The 22,128-nt window shown below is 34.7% G+C and overlaps 1 protein-coding gene across 1 annotated transcript in view; it reads left to right on the forward strand.

Moving 5' to 3' along the window:
* Positions 1-22,128, forward strand: part of GPR137C (G protein-coupled receptor 137C) — a 64,049-nt gene that overhangs the window by 31,629 nt on the left and 10,292 nt on the right. The window contains exons 2-3 of the mRNA XM_036098438.2: positions 7,809-7,852; positions 9,330-9,558. Coding sequence (XP_035954331.1) covers positions 7,809-7,852; positions 9,330-9,558 — 273 coding nt within the window. The remainder of the gene's footprint in view (positions 1-7,808; positions 7,853-9,329; positions 9,559-22,128) is intronic.

The raw sequence follows: 22,128 nt of genomic DNA on the forward strand, positions 1-22,128 counted from the left end.
CTGAGACCTTACCTTACTTGAAAGCTAACAGATTAGCTTGCCACAGTTGTATATACATATACTGACAGAAAACACAAGACCCATGGGGTCAGAGAAAAAGACCATTTATTACTCATGGCAAAAACAACCAAAGTAATGTCTTGCTTCAGGTCCTGAGCCCCAATTCCCATATGGTTAACACAGTGAGGGCCAGATGTTACTTGTGCCTACAGCAAGATATGTTACAGGGTAAGAACCCTGAAATAAGGAAGGGAGACAGACAGTCAGACCTTATCTTTACTCTGGAATGTAAGCAAGGACAGATACAGAGACTTTATCATCCCCGCCCCCACACCCAAATGTCCCCAGGGAGAGAAATATTCTCTATCTTTATTCGACTAGCCAAGAAATAAATCTTCCCTCTGGACTTAAGGTAGACACTGTCTCTACTTTTCAAGGATGTTTGCTATGCAAAGCCCTTTGCTCAGAAGACCTGGACCATGCAGAAATGTGCAATGTTCATAGAGAAATGTCTCTCACCACAGATTTTCCCAGGTTTCTCTTATCTTCACATATATCTCATATAGTCTATACTCACTGTCTTTGTTGTTGTACTCTCTATTAACTCCTTGTACTTTTGTTCTGTTTATTCCACCGAAAACTATTCTGTCCAAGGTATCCATGACATACTGGTAACCCAACCAAATGGTCTTTTCTTTTTTTTTTAATTTTTTTATTGTTATATTAATCACCATACATTACATCATTGGTTTTTGATGTAGTGTTCCATGATTCATTGTTTGTGCATAACACCCAGTGCTCCATGCAGAACGTGCCCTCCCCAATACCCATCACCAGGCTAACCCATCCTCCCACCCCCCTCCCCTCTAGAACCCTCAGTTTGTTTTTCAGAGTCCGTCGTCTCTCATGGTTCGTCTCCCCCTCCGATTTCCCCCCCTTCATTCTTCCCCTCCTGCTATCTTCTTCTTCTTCTTTTTTTTCTTAACATATATTGCATTATTTGTTTCAGAGGTACAGATCTGTGATTCAACTTTTCTTAATCATTCTTGACTTTTTGCAGAATTTAATAAAGGCTATCCTTGCTTCCTATTACCTCTAAACTACTCTGCTGTTTTCTATGACTAATCTGATTCTTAGATCTGTCTCCTTTGCCTATCTCTCTTTCCTTCCCTCTTTTTGATTTTTCATTCTATTAGATGTGAACATATCATAGGTTGACTTTCTATTCTATATTGTTCCTTCAAATGTCTTCTAGTTTGAGTTTCAGTTGTCATCTCTGTGGTGACTGTAATTTCCTTCTTATAATCCAAAACTCACCTATCTTCTCAATATTTCTGCCTATAGGTAATAAATTTTAAACCTAAGAATCAATTCCACAATCTGACTTTTTAAAATTTTTGTCAGTGGTGCACTCATTCTATCAATGCTTTATTTTTTTTAAAGAACAAATTTATTCCTACACACAGCCATCTACATGCATCTCCAAAGAATTATGGTGAGTGAAAAAATCCAATTCCAAGAGGTTACATACTGTATAATTTCATTCATATAACATTCTTTTCTTTTTTATCCAGTATAATTGTTTACAGTGTTATATTGGTTTTAGTGTACAATATAGTGATTCAACAATTCTGTACATTACTCACTGCTCATCACAATAAGTATACTCTTAATTCCCTTTACCTATTTCATCCATCCTTCCACTCACCTTCCCTCTGGTAACCACCAATTTGTTCTCTATATTTTCTCTAGGAGTCTTTTTTGTTATTTGTTTCTCTCTTTTTTTCTTTGTTCATTTGTTTGTTTCTTAAATTCCATATATGAGTGAAATCATATGGTATTTGTCTTTCTCTAACACTTCACTTAGACTAATACCCTCTAGATCCATCTCTGTTGTTGCAAATGGCAAGATTTCGTTGTTTTCTATGGCTGAGTAATATTCCATTGTATACATGTACCACATCTTCTTTATCCATTCATCTATCAATGGACACTTGGACTGCTTCCATGTCTTGGCTATCATAAATAATGCTTCAGTAAACATAGAAGTGCATATATCTTTTCATATTAGTGTTTTCATATTCTTTGGGTAAATACCCAGTATTTGAATTACTGGATATTTAATTTTTTGAGGAACATCCATACTGTTTTCCACAGTGGCCACACCAGTTTGCATTCCCACCAATAGTGCACGAAGGGTTCTTTTTTCCCACATCCTCACCAAGACTTGTTCTTTCTTTTTTTTTTTTAAGATTTTATTTATTTATTTGTCAGAGAGAAAGAGAGAGAGAGAGCACAAGCAGGGAGAGCGGCAGGCAGAGGGAGAAGCAGGCTCCCTGCTGAGCAAGGAGCCCAATGTAGGACTCCATCCCAGGACCCTGGGATCATGACCTGAGCTGAAGGCAGACGCTTAACCGACTGAGCCACCCAGGCGTCCCAAGACTTGTTCTTTCTTGCGTTTTTTATTTTAGGCATTCTGACAGGTGATATCTCATTGTGGTTTTGATTTGCATTTCCCGATAATGAGTGATGTTGAGCATCTTTTCATGTGTATGTTGGCCATCTGTATGTCTTCTTTGAAGAAATGTCTGTTCATGTCTTCTGTCCATTTTTAATTAGATTATTTGTTTTTTTGGTGTTGAGTTGTATAAGTTCTTCATATATTTTGGATATTAACCCCTTTTTGGATATATCGTTTGCAAATATCTTCTTCCATTCAGTAGGTTGTCTTTTTGTTTTGTCGATGGTTTCCTTTGTTGTACAGAAGCTTTTTATTTTGATGTGGTCCCAATAGTTTGTTTTTGCTTTTGTTTCCCTTGCCTGAGGAGACATAGCTAGATAAATGTTGCTATGGTCAATGTCAGAAAAACTACTGTTTGTGCTCTCTTCTAGTATTTTTATATTTTATATTTATATTTTCAGTTCTCACATTTAGGTCTTTAGATTCATAACCTGAGAATGTGGTTGAGTATACTCAGTCAAGTTCAACAATATTTTAACTAGAGTCCTTCACACCATTCTAATCCATTTTCTACACTTCACCTAAGAAATCACTCAAACATAAAATCGTATTACAGAGTTTATGGGAGTTAAAGACTAATTCTTTAGCATTTTTATACAAGATCTCCACAACTGGACAACTGCTTGCCCCTCCAATTTCACTTGCGCTGTATTTCACCAAAATACTTGCTTTGACCTAAAATCACTGGTCATTTATTCCAACATGTTCTGAAAACTTACTATGAACCAAGCTTTATGCTCGGTACTAGGGCTATAAATATGAGTAAGTTCTGGTGTCTCTTAAGAGGTAAATAAAAATGTAAATAAATACTGTAAAATGTGATTAGTAAAGCAAGGATACAGAGTGGTGTTTCTCTTCCTAAGTCATTTAAGGTGACATATAAAAGATAACACAGGTAAAGTCTTGAAGGATGAGTTGGAATTTGTTATATGACACAGAAAGCTTATTTCAGGGAAAGTAAAAATGCATAGGAAGGCACAAAGATGTGAAACGGAATCCCTTATTTGAAGAGTTGTAGATAATCCAAAATGACTGACCATAGATTGAAGATGGGGATAAAAGGATGCAATGATGGGAAGGTGGGGCAAGATGATGAAAGACCTGTTATGTCAAAAGGAGTGTGGGCTTTGTCCTGGAGTAATATGATCAGATTTACTTTTTAAAATGAAAATGCTCCATAATAATAATAATTTATTCAGGCAATAGATGCCAAAACTAGTGGATGAAAGTTTGAAGAACAAAAGATATTTACATTGTAAATATCTCTCCACATGGTACTCATTACAATGAGAAAAATGGTAACTTAGTGGAGAAATATGGTAGACACCACCTTAACCAATTGCTCAAAGTGAGCATCACAATAATGGGATAAATCAACATCATGAGCCTCCTGATGTAATTCATTGAGAAGAACGCAGCACCATCACTTCTGTGGTATTCCTACCAAAATGGATATCCTGAATCTAATTATGAAGAAACAGGTAAACCCAAACTGAGAAGCATTCTACAAAATCACTGAAAAGACAAAAGGAAAAATTGAAAATTAAAGGAGATTAAATGCACAGATTAAAGCATAATCCTGCTATTTTTCCCCAAAAATGGCATTATTGGAACAAAAGGCAAAATCTAAATAAGGTCTGAAGGTTAGGTAATAGTATTGTATTGACATTCAATTTTATAATATTCATAATTATATTGTGGTTACATAAGACAATTTTATTTTTTAAGGAAGTATACAATGAAGTACACATTTAGTGTTAAAGGAGCATCATATATACAACTTACTGTCAAATCATTTTTTTAAATCATATTAAAACATGTTCATATATAGAACATATTGTTTATAGCAGCATTATTCACAATACCCAAAAGGTGGAAGCTACTCAACTGTCCATTGATGGATGAATGGATAGACAAATTGTGATATATACATACAATGGAAACTTATTCAGCTTTTTTTTGTCCTACATTTATGTTTATTAAAAACTGACATAAACAAACAAAACCTGTACAAAAAATATCCCCAATCATGTATCACTTTGAAATAGTAATCTTGAGAGACATTATCACCTAGGACCCCCTCTTCCTCTTCCTCGTCCTCAGCCTCTTCCTGCAATAGCTTCCCTTTTCTTAGATTTCACCTTTGGTTCAACATCCACAAGTAGTGTATCCAGAGGTAAGCTGTCTGGTAGTATAAAATATCAAATGTTATTTCCTCAAATACTCAGTGTTTCCAGCTGTACCAGTTCTCTATTCTTCAAAGTCATTTTCACAGCTTTAAGATGGGTATTCATGCTGACATCTACACCTGTGATTGTTCCATGGACCTGTGTTCCATTCTTTAATTCGATGGTTACAGTTTCGTGACTCAATGATGAAATTGAACCTTATTCAGCTTTAAAGGGGATGGAAAATGTGACACGAGTTACAACATGGATGAACCTTGAAGACATTATGCTAAGTGATATGAGCCAATCACAAAAGAACAAATATTGTATGATTCCCCTTAGATGAGGTTACTAGAGCAGTCAAATTCACAGACAGAAAGTATAATGGTGGTTGCCAGGTGCTGGAGTAGAGAAGAATCAGGAGTTATTGTTTAATGAATACAGAGTTTTAGTTTGGGGGGGTGAAAAAGTTCTGGAGATGGATGATGGTGATAGTTTGCACAACGATGTGAATGTACTTAATGTAATTGAACTATACACTTAAGAATGTTTAAATGGGGGCCACCTGGGTGGCTCAGTTGGTAAGCTCCTGACTCTTGGTTTCAGCTTAGGTCGTGATATCAAGGTCATGGGATGGAGCTCAGTGTTGGACTCCAAGCTCAGCACAGAGCCTGCTTAAGTTTCTCTCTCCCTCTCCCCCTCCCCCCACTCTCTCTTTCTCTCTCTCTCTCTGTGTAAAATAAATACATAAGTCTCTAAAAAATGGTTGAGAGGTGCGTGGGTGGCTCAGTTGGTTAAGCATCTGCCTTTGGCTCAGGTCATGATCTCAGTGCCCTGGAATGGGCTGTGTCAGCCTCCTGCTCGGCAGGGAGTCTGCTTCTCCCTCTCCCTCTGCCCCCCCATGCCCACGCTCTCTCTCTCAAATAAATTTAAAAAATCTTTAACAAATGGTTAAATGGTGAGTTTTGTGTTATATATATATATATATTAGTACAATTTATAAAAATAAAAATAAAAATTATATATAGACAGGTGAGAATAAAGGAAAAGTAGTAAAATGAACACTTACCTTCAAAAGATATAGATGGAATAAAGAATGGGAGCAGAGAAACCAACTGAAAATGTGTTGTAATATGTACCTTAGTAGTGGAGACAGAGAAAATGGATACATCTGAGAATGATTAGGGAACTAATAGGATAATATTTTAGACTCCTCTATCACATCTAGCTTCTGGTTAACCAAAATACACAGATATGCGTGTGTGCACAGGCTGCTATCTTTGCCTGAGCATTTACCTAACACTCATTTGCCCTTCATAACTTAGATCTGGCTCAAATGTTACTTCCCTTGAGAAGTCCTCACTGGCTCTACACAGTCTTTCCCCTTTCTCCTTACCTCACACCATTTCTTGGACTGAATTAATCTTTTCCCCTTCTTAGATGTTGTGATGGAATCTTTTGCATTGATATCACAGTGTGTCAAAATATATGGTTTATCTGTTTCTTCAATAAACTGAGCTCCTTGAGAGCAGAAACAATTACTATATTTATGAATCCACAGCACCTTTCATAATGTGTGCTCAATAAATGCTTAAATGGAATTAGTAAGTTATTGAGTACTTACACTATTTTTTTATTCTGTTTTATACTTGCCTCTTTCTTTCCATGTCCCCAAAGTTCACACCCTATTTCAATAGTCCTATAACCATAGCTCCTCTGTACTAGCCTGTGCACTGATGCCAGATTAATGAAATTTCATATTTTGGAGTTTCTACATAAAAATACTTCAGTATCTTCCCATCATCTAAATAAATAAAGTCCAAATTCACCAGTAAGAAATTAAGACCTTCCACACTATGCTCTCAGAATTTACCATGTTTATTTCAAATTCTATTTACCTACCTACTTAATTTTATTCAACAAGTATTTGAGAACCTACCCTTTGCAAGGCTTTGTGAAGGAAGGAAGTTTACTAAATATGATATATGCTCATTATCTTTGTGTTCATTTTTTGGTCCCTTGTTTCCTTTTACTACTTCATTGCATCTTAGGGGAAAATAATCTTTGGAGAACATTCAGCCATATTCATATTTAAGTAAGTAGTTCTATTTTAAGACAAAATGTAAGTGGGACACCTGGGTGGCTCAGTCAGTTAAACATCTGCCTTCAGCTCAGATTATGATCCTAGGGTCTTGGGATTGAGTCCCGCATCCAGCTCCTTGCTCAGCGGGGAGCCTGCTTCTCCCTCTGCCTGCTCTGCCTGCAGCTCTCCCTGGTTGTGTGCATTCTCTCTCTATCTCTCTGACAAATAAATAAATAAAATCTTTAAAAAAAAAAGGCAAAATGTAAATAATATATTGAAGTTTAGAATAGGTGGCAAGCTATCCAGCACAATGTCTGACTCATAATAAAAGTTCAATAAATGTTTAAACTGGATTAATTCTGTTTAAATTTTTAACGATAGAAATTTAAATTTAAGACTATAACAAAGAAAATTATTATTGATTTAAGCCTTTGGAAACCTGCTTATCTTTGCTTCGTGGTAGTTCAAATGTTAACACTTGAATTTACTTATGTTATTCGTAACATATTATTATTTGTAGTTGTATCACTTTGAAACACAAAGTCAAAACAAGTTTATTTGGGCGCCGGGGCACCTGGGTGGCTCAGTCATTAAGCGTCTGCCTTTGGCTCAGGTCATGATGCCAGGGTACCGGGATTGAGCCCCTCATTGGGCTCCCTGCACAGCAGGGAGTCTGCTTCTCCCTCTCCCTCTCCCCCTGCTTGTGTTCCCTCTCTCGTTGTGTCTCTCTCTGTCAAATAAATAAAATCTTAAAAAAAAAAAAAAAAGAATATTTGGGCACCTCGGTGGCTCAGATGGTTAAGTGTCTGCCTTCGGCTCAGGTCATGATCCCAAGGTCCTGGGATTGAGCCCCACATCGGGCTCCTGGCTCAGCGGGGAGCCTGCTTCTCCCTCTCCCTCTGCCTCTCTCCCTGCTCATGCTCTCTCTCTCTCTCTGTATCTCTGTGTCTCAAATGCATAAATAAAATCTTTAAAAAAAAAAAGGAATACTATATTACACGTTTTTTCAAAACCTTTTTCTATACTCTCTTTATAGGTTATATGTAAAGTCAGATGTGCCACTGAACTTGACAAACACAAGTAAGTTTCATGAGTAGCAAGATCTAATTTTTTTTCACAATAGACTTTTCAAGGTAGAAGGGCATGGTAGGTGAAGGTCCTATAGCAATTTTATAGGAAGTCCAGTAGTTAGATTAGCACATGGGAAATGAATTGAGTAACCGACAGTTCTCCCCCTTCAGCCATATCGCTGCCTAACACCTTTTTTTGCTGCTCTGCTACAGATAGTTTCCTAGGGCCCACACATACTAAAGTTAGATTTTACTGTTTAGATATACTGCATGTATAGTAGTATAGTTCCATGAAATAAGGAATGCTTCTGTACTGACTAACATCAAAAATGCGAGTGCTAAGCTGGGGAGTCAGGAGATTTGGGTTTCAGACCAATTCTCCCATTAACTTGTTGACCATGCAACTCATTTAACCTCTCTATACCTTGGTTTCCCCTGGGTATATGGGTAACTTCAAGGTCCACTTTGGGTTTCAAGTTATATATTATTATTTTTATTACATAATCTGAGAGAATACTAAGATCTGAACTTCTCAAACTAAAATCTTTGTACTTTGAATGTACACTTAAAAAAGATTGCTTGTTACAGATTACACATTACCTTCAATTAACCTCTTGTAAACTAGTTCCAAAGGCAGACAACATTTTATGATTCCCACTCTTGAAAGTGACCCAAAATAGAAGATATTAGGATGCCAAATACATTTCTGGCTCATATTAATTAAGGTTATAAACATATTTGAATTGGGAATAGATAGCTGTTATAGCTACTTGATACAAATATCCACACCTTACCTGAAGAGTCGCAGTGGTCTCATTTTTCTTAGGGGAATATGGTGGAGGCATTTCATTTTCAGAGTTGCTGTGTATGCATAGTAAACATGCAACTTTATAGAAAGCCAGGGTATTGATGAGGTGCTTGAAACTCTACATATACTGTCCCTATGTTCTTCTTTGGTCATGTTTGAAAGTCATATTTGCTATGGATAGAAGTTCATAAAAATTGAACATTATTTAAAACACATTTCCCTTAACCTCTTAAAATTAATATTAGTGATCAATTTAAATTTAGATAGAGTATATTAATTTTCCAAGCAAATTATAAAAGCCTGGTAATTCTTAGAATGGAAAGGTCAATGAAAATATGTTTAGTAGTTATAAAAATGAAAAGTGCAGGATTACTTTAATTAGTGTTAAAATAATCTTATATTATTCTTCCTGGTAGAGGCAACTGAGTTCAAGGCCCATTCAGTTATTTTTAAATTAATGTTTTAAAACCTAATGCCATTTTAAAATTGTTTAGATACTAATTTCATAACAGCAAAGATATCCCAAGTAACTCTGATTCTTAAATTTGTATTTAATGAAATTATAAAGATTTTAAGCTGACAGTATTATTGTACCTGAAGTAGCACACTAATTCAGAATTAAGTCTACTTTCTCATTAATATATAAACATCTAATAAATTTATTTTTTTTTTCTTTCAGAATTCTGTTGCATTTGGGCTTTATATTGGCAAGCCTTCTTTTTTTAGTGGTGAACTTGACTTGTGCAATGCTAGTCCACGGAGATGTCCCAGAAAATCAGTTGAAATGGACTGTGTTTGTTCGAGCATTAATTAATGATAGCCTGTTTATTCTTTGTGCCATCTCTTTAGTTAGTTACATATGCAAAATTACAAAAATGTCATCAGCAAATGTCTACCTCGAATCAAAGGTAAGTATATTTCTTAAATTTATACTTGAAAATCTAGCTTCAAATCCTCATCCTATGAAGCATATTTTAATGGAAAGCTTATGTTTTTTAAAAAGTGTTCTGAATGTAAGGTACATTTTTGAGCTTGAAAGAATGGTCACAAGATATTAAAAGGCATTCAAAACTTGGCCCTTACTAAATAATAGTTTTTTAAAAGTTTATATTGAGCATATTGTATTTTCTGCATAGGAGGGTAAATGAAGTAAACCAGAATTTTGTGAATGTGTCACAAGTGGTCTAATATATAAGCCACACTAACAATTTAAGATTTCATCAGTAACGGTGATAATATTGCCATTAAACAAATTTACCAGATTATGTCTACATACATTTGGGTTAGCAGTGTTAAGATGTCATACTTCTAAGGTGGTGTTTATTTGTGTAAAGATTTAGCAAATGTTACTTCATCCCATCATATGAGGACCCTATGATTTTAAAACAGCTAGTCATGTAATTAAATTTATAAATGCCTTGCTTCTGCCTTTCCTTATGCTTTGTTTGGATCAGCAAACAGAGGCCAATGCTAACTTATTAACAAAGAACCATAAAAGTTTCTACTGTCAATTGACAATGTGGTTGAGCAGGAATCAGTCGTCACAGTGTATATGTGTCACTGGGTATGTGGGTATAGATGTGTGGATTTGGGGGTGCGATTTATATATACTCACGAGCTTGCCCAAATTTAGCATCATTATCTATTCACTGAAGACAAGCAAGATAGTCTCTTAAACAGAACAGTTCTCTGAAATATAGTTAGACTTCACATATTGTTGCCTTCTTTCATATAATCCTAGTAAAAGCAAGGTGCTTTAATTGAATGTATGGTAATCAACTTGTCCTTTAAATTTAGGTAGATACTTTAATTTTAGTTTTTAAACATGTATCAGTAGAATGCAGGATAAATATAGATATAAAAATACAAACATATATTCAGAGAGAGAGAGAGACTTTCAAACCTATTAATCTTACCTGGAAAATTATTGTATCCAATTTCCATCCTAAAAAGTTCCCAAAATGTAAATATTTTTGCTAATTCTGGCTTCAGCTTAGTGTTAAAAATGATAATGTTATGGTATATAATCTTTTGGTGTAGCAACAGCATCTCCACTTAATGTAATAACATCGCCATAACATTCATACCTTGTGCTTATGTAGTGATAAAGCATAAATAGATGTGGTTGAATTTAAAAGGCTTCTTTTTGGGGTGCCTGGGTGACTCAGTCGTTAAGCGTCTGCCTTTGGCTCAGGTCCTGGGATCGAGCCCCACATGGGGCTCCCTGCTCGGCGGGAAGCCTGCTTCTCCCTCTCCCACTCCCCCTGCTTGTATTTCCTCTCTCGTGGTGTCTCTCTCTGTCAAATAAATTAAAAAAAAAAAAATCTTAAAAAAATAAATAAATAAAAGGCTTCTTTTCTGGATATCTAACAACTTTTAAAGTTTGGATTTACTTACTTTGAAATAGATATTTCTCTGCATATAGTAAAGTTGCCAATCCGAGAGGAAAATCTCATCTGATAACTCCTCCAGAATTATTTCAAACATCTTCCTCTATCGTATGAAAGGTATTCATTTTTTTATTATTATTATTTTAGAAGTCTTACATTTAAAAGGTGCATGGATTCAGAATTCTCTAGGAACATTAGAGAGACATGCTTAAATACATGCCTTTAAAGGTAAATATAATATGAGATACTAGATTATTTGTATTACATTGTATTGTTATGTAGTTCTTGGTCTTCCTAACTAGGTCATAAACTTATTTATTCAAAGAGTACATCATGTTGCTTCCATGTTCTCCTTGTAAAATCACTAGGCCCATTTTTATTTTTTGACTTCTGTACAGGAATAGCCATTTCTTTTATTCAATCAACAAATATAGGCTGAACATCTACCTCTGCCGCTTTCAAACTGAGTCTGCTTCCTACTATCCCTAAGAGCATTTCCTTAAAGCTCAGACTTTGGTCGTGTTTTTCTTTTTATTCTTCTTTCCTTCTCCTACATATTCAGGGATAATGAGATCTTCCATGATTTGTTTCAACTCAATCTTACCTACCTTATTTCTAAATGACACACAATATTCTTTCCTGTCTCTGTATCCTTAGGCTGTTTCATTTTCCAGGAACATCTCTCCCCCACCCAGTGCTCTATACCTGTGGGTCCTCATCTTACCAAACTTTGAAGGCATAACTCTAGTGTTTCCTGTTTTTATGAACTTAATTTGATTCCTTCTCCTTCCCTTCAAAAATAAAATTTAGAAACAACTATCTGAATTCTCTTTAAAAAAATTTTTTTTTATTTGGTTAGCAACTAGGACAGTGCTGTGTATTGGTTCTCTTTTTCAAAGTAGCAACTCTGGGGGTTTTTAAATATTAGTTATTGTCAATTTGAATAGTTTATTTCTGCTCTTTCATTTTTTTATCTTCTTACATATTTAAGGTTTTTACTTTGTCCTTTGTCTGTGTTCTTACATAGATACATGATTTATTATTTTGTAAACAACATATTTAGAGTGATATGTTTTCTCAAGTACTGCTTTGGCAGCTTCCCATCATCTTGTTATATTGTACGAACATTCTCATTTAACAAAACCAAAGGAAATTTTCTGTTTCAATTTCAGCCATGTCTCCAACATTACATACTTACATATCAATGTGAATTAGATATTATCTTTATCTATAGGTCTTCCTTCAACTTATTTTGGTGGAAGGTCTAAAATTTAGACATCTATCCTATTCAGGTCCCCCGACTTCCATGAGAAGTTATCAGTTTTACCCTCTGCTTGAGTGTCTATGCATATGAATCTGGCTTACTAAACATTATAGAATTTCTGTACTCCAGGTTCTTGAAATAAACTCTTAACTGTTAAATTAAAAAACTTAATCACCAGAAAGGTTACCTGAAAAGATATCTAGTCTTTCTTATCTATTCTACAGTTTATCTTTAGCCCAGTCCAATGTTTTGTACTCAGACTACATTGTACCATGGATAGAATTGTCTGTTCTGACCTGTACTTTGACATCATGCTTTGGCCTATACAAAGAAATATGTAAGAAATGTTTATCTTAAAAGTCACTATTGTATAATGTTCTTGAGGATATTGTCTACACAGTGTTCCACAGAAAAGATCTTTTTCTCCAGTTCAGTACCAGGTAAAACAGTACTGATTAAATCCTTTTTTTCTCTGACCACTATGCCATTCAGAGGCAAATATGTGGCTCACCTCTATATCAATCATAGATGACCTTATGATATCCACTTTGGGTTCTGGCTCTACCTCTAGTTTTATCTCATTTTCTTATTCCCCAGCACCACCACACACATACACATTCCTGTATATTTTTTTATTTTGTGTGCATCTCTGTAACTACTTCAAATTCTCTTTTGCAATGAGGGTGGTATAAATAAAAAATGGTATTGGATATATTTTGGATATGTTTATATCTTTTTTTCAGATATACCAATGTTTAGTTAATTTGGAAAGACCTTAGTGAAGTGTCATAATGATTAAGAGCTGGAAACCTGAGATCAAGGAGATAAGGCCATAAATCCCATCTCCTGTTTACTGGCTATGTGGCAGTGGACAAGTAACAGCATCTCTAAGCTTCAGTCAGCTGATCTGTAAAATAGAAATGATAGTGCTGATCTTATAGGTTATTATTAGGGTAAGGTCGTACCTTGTAAGGTGGTTAAAAGGACTAAATGAAATTTTATATAAAGTGCTTGGTATAATGCCTAGCACTTGGGACGTGCTTTTAAATGTTAGCTATTATGATCCTAACATGTACTAAGAGATGGTAATGTAGTTTCAGGAAGTTCTTGAATACCTGAAATTGTTGGCAAAATTTAACTGGAAAGGGGTCCTATACATGTAATCAAATTCTCAAAAGGAACAGTGATCCAAAACAGAATAAGAATCATTGAAGAAGTGAATTTCTCTTTTAAATATTTTATTTAAATATTTTATTTAAATTTTACGTGACTCCACCTTATTTATGTACCATTCCACACAACTTTTGATAAGGGTTGAAGTCTCTAATAGGTCACATTTCATCTAATATTTAACTAGCTTCCCTTTAAAATTTTTAGAAAAAAATATTGTTGAAATTCTGTAATGCATTTTTAATCGTAGGCATTTTTGTTCTGAAAACTACTGTATCTTTTATTACAATCTTAATATTCTTTTATTTGCACGGTCATGATAGATGATGCTATCTTAACTTTTTATCTATTGCTAACATTTCAAGTGTGTCTCATTAACTTAAAATATAGATTTGTTGGGGTTTTAACAAACCCTTTATATGGTAAACAAATCATTTGTATTTATTGACATGATTATGTGTTAGTATTGGTCTTTTTCTCCCATTAGGTATTTTTTATTGCTGTTTGCTTTGCCTTCATTTCTATGATTTCTGTGGTACATTCAAATTTATTTAATTTTTATCAGAATTATAGCATAACTTTTAACATTAAAATGCATAGTGATGGGCGCCTTGGTGGCTCAGTCAGTTAAGCGTCTGCCTTCAGCTCAGGTCATGATCCCGGGGTCCTGGGATCAACTCCCGCATCGGGCTCCCTGCTCTGCGGGGAGCCTGCTTCTCCCTCTCCTCCCCACTTGTGCTCTCTCTCACTATCTCTGTCTCTCTCTCTCTCAAATAAATAAATAAAATCTAAAAAAAAAAAAATGCATACTGATGGGGCTTTTGGGTGGCATAGTTGATTTAGTGTCCAACTCTTGGTTTCAGCTCAGATTGTGGTCTTAGGGTCATGAGATCGAGCCCCACATTAGGCTCTGAGCTCCAGGCTTTAGGCTCCGAGCTCCAGGCTCTGTGCTCCATGCTCCAGACTCAGGGCTTGGGGCTCTAGGCTCAGGGTAGAGTCTGCTTAAGACTCTCTCCCTGTCTACCCCTCTCCCCAGCTCGCACTCGCACTCACTCTGTCTCTCAAATAAATAAATCTTTTAAAAAATAAATGCATACTGATAAAATTATTTTTACTCTAATATTCCTTTCCATTTCAGAAAAAAATAAGAATAATTATAAAAATATAGAACATATATATTTTTTTAAAAGATTTTATTTATTTATTTGACAGAGAGAGACACAGCGAGAGAGGGAACACAAGCAGGGGGAGTGAGAGAGGGGGAAGCAGGCCTCCCGCCAATCAGGGAGCCCGACGTGGGGCTCGATCCCAGGACCCTGGGATCATGACCTGAGCCGAAGGCAGACGCTTAACGACTGAGCCACCCAGGCGCCTATAGAGCATATATCATTTTTAATGAACAAAATAACTTATCAGCACAAAAAGGTTTAAACCAATGTAGATGCTTAGTCCCTGTAATGATAGGTTAGGATTATCTGTATAAAAGACCACTCAGTGGCATGGTTGGAATAAAAGTTAAGCTTTTAGGGTTATTTCTCTGGTCAGGGATATGCACAATTTTATATCTAGGTAAGATTGTAAAAGGAATCATTGTCTGATACTTAGTATCAGATCAGCTTGTCTCTCAGTCTAGTCAGCCATTTGCAAATAATGCATTCTCTCTCTCCTGAATTCGTAAGTTTTAATTACTATGTAAACCTTTCTGTCCAATGTTCACTCAACCCTTTATCCATATTAATTTAATGTATTGAAATGGGAAACAGCATCAGCATCTTGCAGAGACACAGTAACATTCAATTTGACTGATATTTCTGATCTTTCATGCAGACCAGCTGATCCTATAAAACCAAGGCAGTGGTTTATAGAAATTTAAGTCATAATTAAAGAAATAGGCTAAAATACTATGAGTGTCTCTCTTCCACCACCTCGAAATATGATTTAACCAGAATTTGGGGAGGATTCTGGTAGGGAAATAGAGGCTGCACCATCCTCTGTAATGGTATGATTACCACTTTCCCAGTACTTTGCTATAATTTCTCCTGAATTATGAGGATTTACTCTATCCATCTTAAGTTGTGGCACTTCTTTACTTTGCTGCCTTCATTACTCCAGTTCTTATACCCCAAGTCTTACTTATTATTCTGTTGCTGAGTAGACCCACCACACACTTGTCCCATTTTTAAAAATCCATAAGAGCCAGAGATCTAATTTCATTGTCTTTGCAGCATGAAACTATTTTTGAAACTGTTTAGATCTTATAATTATCAAAATTCAGTTGACCCTTGAACAACAGAGGGATTAGGGACACTGACCCACTACACAGTTTAAAACCTACACATGACAGGGTGCCTGGGTGGCTCAGTTTGGTTAAGTGGCTGACTCTTGATTTTGGCTCAGGTCATGATCTCAGGGTCCTGGGATCGAGCCCCATGTTGGGGCTTTGTGCTCAGCAGGGGGTCTGCTTGAGATTCTCTCTCACAATCTCCCTCTGCCCCTTCCCCCACTCATACTCTCTCTCTCATAAATAAATAAATCTTTTTAAAAATTAAAATAAAATAAAATCCACATATAACTTTTGACTCCCCAAAAACTTCTTCTAATATCTTTGTTTCTTTTTAAGTATAGGTGACACACTGACTCCCCAAAAATTTAACTACTAATAGCCTACTGTTGACTGGAAGCCTTACCAGTAATAAAAACAATCAGTTAACATATACTTTGTTTGTATATTATATGTATTATATACTGTTTTCTTATAATAAAGTAAACTAGAGGAAAGAAAATGTTATTAAGAGGATCATAAGTAAGTAAGGGGTGCCTGGGTGGCTCAGTTGGTTAAGTGTCTGCCTTCAGCTCAGGTCATGATCCTGGGGTCCTGGGATTGAGCCCTGAGTCGGGCTCCCTGCTCAGCAGGGAGTCTGTTTCTCCCTCTCCCTCTGACTCTCCCCCCGCTCGTGCTCTCACTCATGCTCTCTCTGTCTCTCTCCCTCTCTCTCTCAAATGAATAAATAAAAAGTCTTTAAAAAAAAAAAAAAAGAAAATCATAAGCAAGAGAAAATACATTTACAATACTGAGTATTAAACAAAAAAATCTGTGTATAAATGGACCCATGGAATTCAAACCTGTTGTTCAAGGATCAACTGTATTATTTTTTAATTTGCTAATTGCTATTACTTTGTTTTCTGATTGTTGATGCTTAGTTTGGCATTTTTGCTATTACTTTGTTTTCTTATTGTTGCTTAGTTTGGCATTTTAATTTCAAAATGGAAATAGCATTTGTGAGATTGTTTCAAAAAAATATACGTAGGATTCTGCTTCTGGTAATGGCTGAGTAGCTTCTATTGGACAAACCTTCCACAGATAGCAATGATAAGTTCTGGACAAAATATAAAAACACTGAAGGCACTGGAGAGCAACCACTTAGAAGAAGAAAATGACACTGAGTAAGTTTCCTGTTTTTTACAGCTTCTAACCTGAGGGAAGTTCTCATCCATGGGGCAGCCAAAACTTGAAGAGTTTTACTTGCTTGATGAATCAGAAGACAAAATTCAAGTAACTACCACAGATGGGAAATGAGTGGGAAATATCAGGAAGAAGACACCCAGATAGAGGAAGCTACAAATTCTGATGACAAATTCTGCCAAATTTTTATCTGATACCTGAACTACATATAAGCAGGACAGAATTAAAGCAGCATAGTTAAGGATATTCCAGCTGCTATCCATTCTTAGGAGATGGTTTGGGATTTGAGTCTAGCCAAGTTAATTTTTGCTTAAAAAAAAAAAAAGGAAAAGGAAAAAAGAATCAGTAATTTTCAGAAGAATATAACAGAATCCAAACTCTCTAAAACATGTCACTGGCAAGGTCCAGAACACAATCCAAGGTAACTGGATATATGAAGAAACAGGAAAAATACAACTCATACTCAAAAAGCAAAAAACAATCATTGGAGGCAATTCCCCCTTCCAGATGACTTAGATGTTGGCCATATCAGACAAAGATTTTATAATATGCTCAAGTATGGTTAAGGAAAATATACTTTGATAGATAAATAAATAGGAAGTCTCAGGAGAAATAGAAACTATAAAACGAAATTCTAGAATTAAAAAGTACAATATTTAAAGTTAAAAAGTCACCAGTTGGGCTTAACAGCAGGTAGGAGATGGAAGAAGAAAAAGTCAATGAGCTTAAATCAACAGAGAGTATCCAGATTGAAGAACAGAGGAGGGTGAGGGGAAAGATGATAATAAAATGAACAGAATCTCAGGACCTAAGTATGTATAAGTGGAATCCCCAAAGGAAAAGAGAGAAAAAATGAGGTTGGAAAAAATATTTGAAGAAATCATGATGGAAATTTTTCAATTTTGATGAAAGACATAAATTTACAGTTTCATGAAGCTCAGCAACCCCAATCAGGATAAATATAAAGAAAGTCTCACCTAAGTTCATTATAGTCAAAGTACTTAAAACCAAAAATAAAAAGCAAATCTTGAAAGCAGAGAAAAATGACACATACATAAGGGAACATTGATTCAAATGATCAATCACTTCTCATCAGAAATAAAGGAGGCCAGAAGACATGGAAACATCTTTAACATGCTGAAGGAAAAATGTGGTCAACTCTGAAATCTATATCCAATCAAAATATAAAGAATATAAAGCATGATGAAAAAATAAAAGCATCTTCCAATGGAACTAAGAGGGTTAGTTACCAGCAGACCTGCATTACAAGAAATGTTAAGAAAATTCTACAGACTGAAGGGAAATAAAGTCAGTTTGAATTTCATCTCTTCAGGAAGGAATGAAGAATACAAGAAATAGTAAATATGTGGGTAAATATAATTTCTTAATTTCTAAAAAAGAAATATGACTGTGCAAAGCAAAACTTATAATGTGAGGCTTACATATGTACATATATAATTCTCTATATAGTATATATAACAACCATAGCAACTATAGCATAAAGGACAGGGGATAAATGTATCATATAGTTACAAAGTTCTTACATTTTATGTCAAGTGGTATTATATTAACTATTACTTAGACCATGAAAAGTTAAGGATATATATTATAATCTCTAGAGCAGTGGTTCTCAAACTTTTTAGTCTCAAGACCCCATTACTTCCCTGAAAATTATTGAGAACCCCAAAGAGCTATTGTTTATATAGATTATAGCTACCTATATATACATTATTAGAAATAAAAATTGAGGAATTCTAAAAATATTTATTTATTAATTCATTTAAAATAGCAATAAAAAATCCATTGTGTTAACATGTTTTTAGTATATGTGCTGCCGAAGCGAGCACTGTGTTAACATGTTTTTATGAAATATAATTGTATTTTCCAAAACAAAAATAAATTAGAAGATCGACATTGTTTTACCTTTTGCAGATCTCTTTAATTTCTAATTTAATGAAAGACAGCCGGATTTTCATGTTTTCTTCTGCATTTAATCTGCTGTGATATGTCATTTAGGTTGAAGTATATGAAGAAAATCCTCCCACATATATGTAGTTGAAAAATGGAGGAGAATTTTAATAACCTTTTCAAATAATTGTGGATATTCTTCTCTAATACTACACCAAAAATCTGAAGTGGAGGTTTCTTGAAGGTTAGTTGCCATGTGGAATCTAAAACCATATTAGTGAACCTTCTGTACTACCATTGGTCTATCTTGCACTTTGAATGATTGTGTAACATCATGCATTGATCATTGAAAGAGAGTGGTCACAGATCTTCAAAATGATGATACATTTCATTGGACAATATTCAAAATCACATGTGTTAATATCACCTCCAATCTCATTAGAAAAGTGTTTAAGTTTTCAGAAGCTGCCACGCCAGTCTTGCCGTGGACATAAGTCCTTACAAGCTTTCAAAAATTTTAATTTTAATTTGAAAATTTATATTTCACCATTGACAATAGTGTCAGGTATTTTCCTTGAAGTGAAAGGCTCATTTCATTTATTTTCAAAAGAATGTATACCCAATAACCAAGTCTGAATAACCATTGTCTGTCTTCCATAGTTGTTTAAGTCAAAAATGGTGTTCTTTTCGTATCTGGTTAATACTCTGTGTATAACCAAAGAAAAAGTGGCTACTTCAGCTCACAAGTCAAACAACCACATAAGTGCTTTTACTCAAGACAACCACTCTACTTCAGCATGCAGTAGAATTGCTGTAATTGTCTCATCTCATCACACAGAGTATTAAATATACACATACTCTAGGGTTGGTAACTAATAAATATTTTCACTGCTTCATCAAGGATATTCTTAAGTGAAACTGACTTTCTTTTTTAATTGGGAGTGCATAGCAGTAAAGAATACAATACAATTTGGTGCCACTGCTTTGATTTGTGCTAAGGCCCAGACGTTTTAGTTACCATTGCTTTTGTACCATTAGTGAGCGTAGCAACATAGTTGACCCACAATAAACAATCAGAAGAGTTTTCAACACTTTGGATATTTCAGCCACTTATGTTTATTCTCAGACATTGACCTAAAAGAATATCTTCCTGGATGATTACCTGGTGCTGACAAAAGACGAATTCAAAAAAATTCGTCTTGCTCTATCAGGTTCATTTATTTGTAAGACAAAAAACAAATCTTGTAGACAAGATATTAAATCACTCTTTGTTTTCAGTCAAGTCTTTAAATCAGTGAATTTCTGTATTATTGGAAAATGGCAATGCCATAATTTCTTGAATGGACTTCCCATCCAGCAGGCATTCGGCAATGTCAACTCTATAAGGCTTTACTGGTTTCTCAACTATATGTGCTTTCTCAACCAATGTATAGTCAATGCTATATATTATAGCAATATAATAATGTAGTCTGTGAAATGTTTGAATGGCTTTTTCATTCCTAGTTTGGAAAGTTATAAAAACAATTTTTGACATTTAAAGTGCTCACCACACCTGCATTTAAATTTTCAATTCCTTTTGCTTTTAAACTCTGAATGATTGGTCTCAAAATGATGCTGCAGCCTCACTGGGCCATAATACTATTCAAAAAGTTTCTCTCACAGAAGACACAATAAGGTAAATTATCAACATTTGCAAAGCCTATTGAAAGATAGTTTTCATTACATTTTATTTGATAAAACAAAACAGAAATCAGTTTCATCCAGTTCCTTTGAGGTAGATTCCTTTCTTTATTGAGTCAGAGAATTCTAATCACTTTCATCTTCCTCAGCATCTTAGAGGTAAACAAGGACATTGTGTGTTGAGAAAGATATTTTTTATTGTGGCAAAATATATGTAACATTAAAGTAACCATTTTACTCATTTTTTAAGTGTACAATTCAGTGGCATTAAGTATATTCATATTGTTGTACAACCATCACCAGAACATTTCATTACCCCATACTGAAACTCTGTATCCATTAAAAAATAATTCCCCATTCTTAACCCAACAATCCATTCTTAAATATGAAAAAAAAGTATGTTTTCACTTTAGAGTAAAATATGACTAATTTCTAAAATGAGTTTAATATCAAATTTTAAATTTTTTAAAATTCTTAAATATTGTAAAACAAATCTATCAGGAATACCTATTCCTGTTGTATTTCCATGGAGATACAGGATTTCAAAATAACTAAGTATTGGATGATAATAAGGTTTCAGCAGATATAACAGGTATAACCAAAGAAAACTAGTAAGAACCCAGTAAAAGTAAGAGAACAAGCTGAGTTCATCTCTGAAAGTGCACATATTTATACCCTAATTCTATTATAACAGGAATTCTAGAAAACACAAAAATACATATGCACACAAAATGTTGACATCACTCATCATGTAGCCTCTGGAAAACTCTGCTGTGCATTCTAAAGAGAATAGAGTACAAAACATCTCAGTGTTTTTAATCATTTTGATTTTGATCTTTAAGGTCCCTGGACCATACTTTTTAAGAACTGCTGCCCTAGAGCAACCATGTAAGGCAAAACAAAACAAACAAACACTAGTGAAGTATAGTTAAAAATCCAATAGATAAATTAAAATGGAATTCTAAAAAATATTCAATTAACCCAAAAGAACACAGGAAATAAGAGATAGAGGAAAAACAAACAACACCAACAACAAAACACAAGAAGGGCAAACAGAAAACAAACAGTAAACTGTAAGATCTAAATCCAAACATATCACCAATTATATTCAACGTTAATGGACTAAACACTCCCATTAAAAAGTAGAGACTGTCAAAATGGCACTTTAAATATAAAAAAAGATATGTCAAAAATAAATAGATGGAAACTAATATACTATGCATTCACTATAAGAGTAGAAGGCCCTTTAATATCAGATAAAATAGACTTAAAGACAGAGTATTACCAGATATGAAAAGATACCTTTCATCAGGAAGCAAAGAGTATTACCAAATATAAAGAGATACATTTCTTCAGAAAGACATAAAAATTATAAATATGGGCATTAAGGAGGGCACGTGATGTGATGAGCACTGGGTGTTATATGCAACTGATGAATTATTGAACTCTACATCTGAAACTAATGATGTACTATATGTTGGCTAATTCAGTTTAAATTAAAAAAAATATAAATGTGCACATGAAGCCAAGGAAATAAAGCAGAAAAAAGATTTACCAAATAGTAAGAAATAAAGGGGGGGAAATCTGTACAATTGTAGTTGGA

The sequence above is a fragment of the Halichoerus grypus genome, chromosome 8 (assembly GCF_964656455.1).
Source record: "Halichoerus grypus chromosome 8, mHalGry1.hap1.1, whole genome shotgun sequence".
Classification (NCBI taxonomy): Eukaryota; Metazoa; Chordata; class Mammalia; order Carnivora; family Phocidae; genus Halichoerus; species Halichoerus grypus.